Source organism: Pygoscelis adeliae, unplaced genomic scaffold (assembly GCF_000699105.1).
Source record: "Pygoscelis adeliae isolate BGI_AS28 unplaced genomic scaffold, ASM69910v1 Scaffold288, whole genome shotgun sequence".
Classification (NCBI taxonomy): domain Eukaryota; kingdom Metazoa; phylum Chordata; class Aves; order Sphenisciformes; family Spheniscidae; genus Pygoscelis; species Pygoscelis adeliae.
This window is the reverse complement of record NW_008825264.1, coordinates 320,245-324,967: the sequence shown is the minus strand read 5'-3', so window position 1 is coordinate 324,967 and position 4,723 is coordinate 320,245. Positions and strand designations below refer to the sequence as shown.

General features: G+C 57.6%; 1 protein-coding gene across 1 annotated transcript; it reads left to right on the top strand.

Moving 5' to 3' along the window:
- The first annotated feature begins 3,187 nt into the window (after positions 1-3,187).
- On the top strand, positions 3,188-4,543 carry CD14 (CD14 molecule). The gene has a single exon (XM_009329586.1). The coding sequence runs from the start codon at positions 3,188-3,190 to the stop codon at positions 4,541-4,543; it is 1,356 nt and encodes a 451-aa protein (XP_009327861.1).
- The last annotated feature ends 180 nt before the right edge of the window (positions 4,544-4,723 follow it).

The window sequence follows — 4,723 nt, the reverse complement described above, 5'->3', positions numbered from 1 at the left end:
GGAGCCCCCCGCCATCCCGCTGCTGCGGCTTCAGGAGGGAGCTCGGCCGGCCCCCCTGCGTGGCCTGGGTCGGTCATGGGGAGCGTGTGGTGACCCTCTCCGGAGCGGTCATGGCACTGGCTCCAGGGATGGGGTGCAGGGCCTCCCCGCGGGGACATAGGCAGGAGCGTGCACGGCGGGGGGAATCCAGCCAGAGGACGAACTCCTCTGGTCTTGCGGCCAGCCTCCAGGCTCAGGCAAGGTTTCTGCTCACGCAGGGCTGGATTGCATGTTTGTTGAAGCCAAAAAAGGCCAGAGACTCACCAGAAATGTAAAACAATGGGGCTCGGTCTCCTGGGATCTTCCACGGTGGTGACAAGAACAAGAGTCATCACCCAGAAGATGGCTCCAAAACCACATATCTTTGAAGCAGGGTGTGGCTGGCCACTGAGGAGATAGAACTCATTTTTCCCCAGAAAGCTGTTTGGGGGAATTTGCGGCTGGTGGCCAGGAATGAGCAATTAAAAGGTACCAGGCCCAGACAGTTAGAGCTGCCGGCTTCACACAAGGGAGTAGCGAGGAGAACTCGGAAAAGCAGCTACAATTTTTCCGCGATGCACACAGGAGCGGTTTCATGTTACCCGAGAATGGTGAAGAGGAATCATGGAATTGCTGAACCCCTCTGCATAAGGAATTGCTCAAGCAAAGGCAGCAAAAGCAGTGCAGCAGTTCGCCTGAGACACCAAGAACAAGAAAACGAGCTGCAGTAGATGCAGACCAAAAGGAGACCTTCCCTTCAGCCACCCCAGCAGCAGAGTGCCAGAGTGTGCGGGACAGGCAGCTCCTGCCCCAGCTCTTCTCGCGTTGATAGTGTCTTTCTGCGATGCTGCATTAACAACAAACTGGGGATTGCATCTTCTAGCTGTGCAGTTTCGTTGCCTCTCTGAAACCCTTTCTGAAATCCAACATAGGCAGAGAAATCCCCGGGGAAGAAGAAATCCCTGACAGATCTTTCCAAATGCCTGGTGGTCTCCGCTCGCTGATGGGGAGCATTAACATTTTGGCATAGGCACAGCCACCTGCCTAAGGAGCACGGGGCAAGTGATGTGAGTTCCTTTGTGGGGATTAAGGGCACGGACTCTGGCAGGCATGCAACCAAAGACCTTTATTATGGTGTAACTCCTCCTTTTATACAAAACTCAAGTGTTCATGCGCTATCAGCAGCTCACTGATCGGTTACAGCCTTGTGTTCACGGGCGTCTATGCTCTAGCGGGTTGGCCGGTTCTTCTGATCACGCGACATGCCTTCATGGCCTTTATCCTGTTTACTCCTCTTCAGCAGCTCATTACTTCTTCCTTTATCCTCTGCCCACGTGCCTTCTCCTGCCTCAAGGGCACAAGGCTCGGTGGTTGTTGCATCGAGCTGCCTATCCTCACATTCCTTGGCCAAGCCAAGTAGCCAGGTTGCCAAGGAAGCTGATCTTGGGTGAAGATGTGCCCTTCACAGCGTTGGGCTGTGCACACAGTGGATGGGAATTTGTCCTCTCCCCATCCTACGTGAGACACAGGTATCTGGCGATGGTCTGGATACCGGGTATGGCAGTCCCGTATCCTTCTGCATTGCCTCCTTGCAGGATGTTCAGCACCCAGCAGGCTCTGAGGCACAGCAAGCCCAGAGCATCTGGAAGCGAAGTTGTGTTTGGGCTGGTCCCCGGAATGCATGTAGGGCACTTTTACCGCACTTTCTTCCCTGACCCTTCCTAGGAAAGTGAGCAGCATTGCCACTTAGACCAAAACCCTTCCCAGCCTGCAGCTGCAAGAGCCCCTTGCTGCAGGGAAGTGAAGCAGAAGTGACTTGGGCGGTTGCTGTGTGGCGTGTTGCTTCCCGTGGGCACAGCCAGCCCCGTCTTGCTGAGGAAGTCTCGCAGCAGGAGCAAGGGCAGTGCCCGGGAACCTGCCTCCAGGTGCCCGCCAGCCCGGACTGCGTGGATCTAAACTCGGGCAGGACGGGCTGCAGAAGCACCAACGGCAGCTGGAAGACACCTGCAGGCACTGAGGTCTCATCGGCTGGAGGCAGGGGAGGGGCAGGCGCAGGAGAGAGCTGAGCACTTGCCGAGCCTTTGGCATCTAAGCCCTGGATTTGGGAGCAGCTAGAGGAAGCAGCCGTGGGACAAGGAAACATTTCGGTGTGAGCTGGCCGGTGAGTCACTGGACAAACCCACCCCCGCTTCGTGCAGCCCCCCGCAGCGAGGAGGGCTTTGCACAACTGCTGGAGGAGGGCTTCTCCCCCCGGGAGGGTGGTGCAGCCCCGCGATGGCACAGAGAGGTAGGGAGAGCTCCGTCCTCAGAGGTTTTTGAGACGCGGCCAGAAAAAGCTGTGGCTGATCAGGTTGAGCTCTTGGACAGAGCTGAGTCAGCACATTCTTAGGAGCCTTTAATCTTTGCTTGCTGCTTTTTTGCGATCTGTTGATAAGACTCTCCCGTCAGCTGGACAGCAAAGCAATACTTGGTGCTGACAGGGATACGTACAGACCCTCAGAAATTGTTTTCTACTGTCCCCTTGGAGGCTGGTAATGAATCAAATCACTGGGTGAGAGAAAGGAAAATATGAAGCCCTCTGTTGCAATTTCCTGCCCCAGATTACAGTGCACCACGCAGAGAAAAAAACAGAGCTGCGGCTCTCCCATCCTGTGGTCAGACTGATATATCTGGCTTCACTGTCCGTAACTCAGCATTTCTAGTTTCTCCTGATCGGTGGGATATCCTGGTCGCTTAGCAATGGGAGTCTCCGCAGCAAGGAAGCCCAGGCAGGAAAGCACAGAGCCTAGCGCCTGCTGCCTCGGGAGGAGCCACCCTGCCTTGCTGAAGCCCTGCTTTTGGGGTGGGGCGAGACCAGTGCCACCGACTCCCTGCCAAGGAGCGGGCGGAACAGGTGTAGCTCTTGGGTGTTTCACTGGTGAAACGGGCTGGGAGCTTTGCCCTGAGTCGTGGCTGAGTAGCCAGGCGGGTGCTGATGGGGTGCGCTGGACCCACACGAAGGGCAGTTGGGCAGGAGTGGTGAGGGCAGCACTGTGTCCCCAAAGGGTGGCTCTGCGGGGCTGAACCTGCCCAAGTCAGCCCTCCCGTCGGATGGATCTGAATGGTCCCCTCAGCTGCCACAAGAGTGCTGCCTTTCACCATTGCTCTCCTCATTTCTAGGCTGTTCACCATGAATGTGGCTGTTCTCCTCCTCCTGGGCCTGGGGCTGTTGGAGGCAGAAGGCAGGTGTTTCTTCAGTCGCACTCAGGACCACTGTGTGTGCTACAACCTGTCCCAGGAAAGCGTAGGCAGCATCATCCAGTGCCTCGCAGCCACTGTTGTGGAGTTTCGGGGAGGAGAGCTGGAGAGATACGCAGCCTTCCCCATCAGCGACCTGGACCCCTCCACCACTGAAATGCTGGGCTCCCTTGTCATCAGGAAAATAATTTTTGGTGATCTCTTGGTGCCTGAGATACTCCTTGCCCAAGTCCTGAGGTTCTTTTCCTACACCCAAGTGCAGGAGCTGGTGTTTGAGAGCTGCATTTTCAAGGGGAGAGGAAACTGGGCTGAAATGGTCAGCGATGACTTGCCCATATTGTCCCTGCGCTTCCACAACGTGACATCTGCCCCACTGACGGGCCGCGAGCAGGGCTTCTCTAGTCTGAGCAGCTGGCTGGAGACGCTGCAGGAGCTGGCTGTCACTGGCTCCCATGTCACCAGCCTGCCCTGTAGCATTGGAAGGCTGTTCAGAGCTCTGCGCTCCCTGGACGTGGCACAAAACAGCCTTGGGGACGAGAGCTTGATGCCCACCTTTTGCGAGGGGGCTTTCCCTCAGCTCCAGGTACTGAGTCTGCAATGCAACAACCTGACATCCTACCACAGCGTGTGCGAAAGCATGCAGCTGCTGCGTGAGCTCCAGCATTTAGATCTCAGCCAGAACAAGCTCATGGCAGACCCGTCCTCCTCCTGCCAGTGGCCAGTGGCCCTCCGAATTTTTAACTTGTCCGACAATGGCTTGGATGAAGTCCTCACACCTCTGCCTCCTAGTCTGGAAGTGTTGGATGTGAGCTGCAACCACCTTCATGCTGTAGACATCTCCCTCAGCTCCCTGAAGAAGCTCTTCCTGAGCCAAAACATGCTGCAGGCTGCCCCCTCCATCAGGGATTACCCCATGTTGGACACCCTCCACCTGGACAACAACTCGATTACAGAGCTGCCATGGGATGAGGTGAAGCTCCTGGGGCACCTGCGGGATGTGACTGCGGCTGGCAACCCCTACAACTGCTCGTGCTCTGGGGCCGGGGGGGTCCAGGCGCTGGCGGGCCTGGTGCACCTTGGGCAGGGCTGGCCTCAGGACTACAAGTGCCACTCGCCCCCTCGCTGCCAGGGCAGGCTGGTGAAGGACGTGCTGGTCTCGGTGCTGCAGTGTAACAGTGCTGCGGTGATTGCCCCTGTCTGCATTGCCCTCATCCTGCTCGGCGTGGCCGGCACCGTCTGCCTGGTCAGATCCAGGCCTGGGCTCGTCCGGCCCTGCCTCAGAGTGTGAAGGGGACGTGTGAGCATTCCCACCAGTGCTTCCCCGCAGGGGCTCAGCCCCAGGGGCTGCAAGGCGAGGAGCTCTGTGGGAAGGCTCACAGGACCCCCCAAGTGCCGGTGAGGGGCTCTCTCGGTGTCCCCAGTCCAGGCTCCCCTGTGGAGCAGGACTGTCCCCAGTCCTATCCCGCAG

Bases quoted from the DNA above. Each gene is read 5' to 3' on its own strand.
- CD14 (XM_009329586.1), top strand. From the start codon at position 3,188: ATGAATGTGGCTGTTCTCCTCCTCCTGGGCCTGGGGCTGTTGGAGGCA.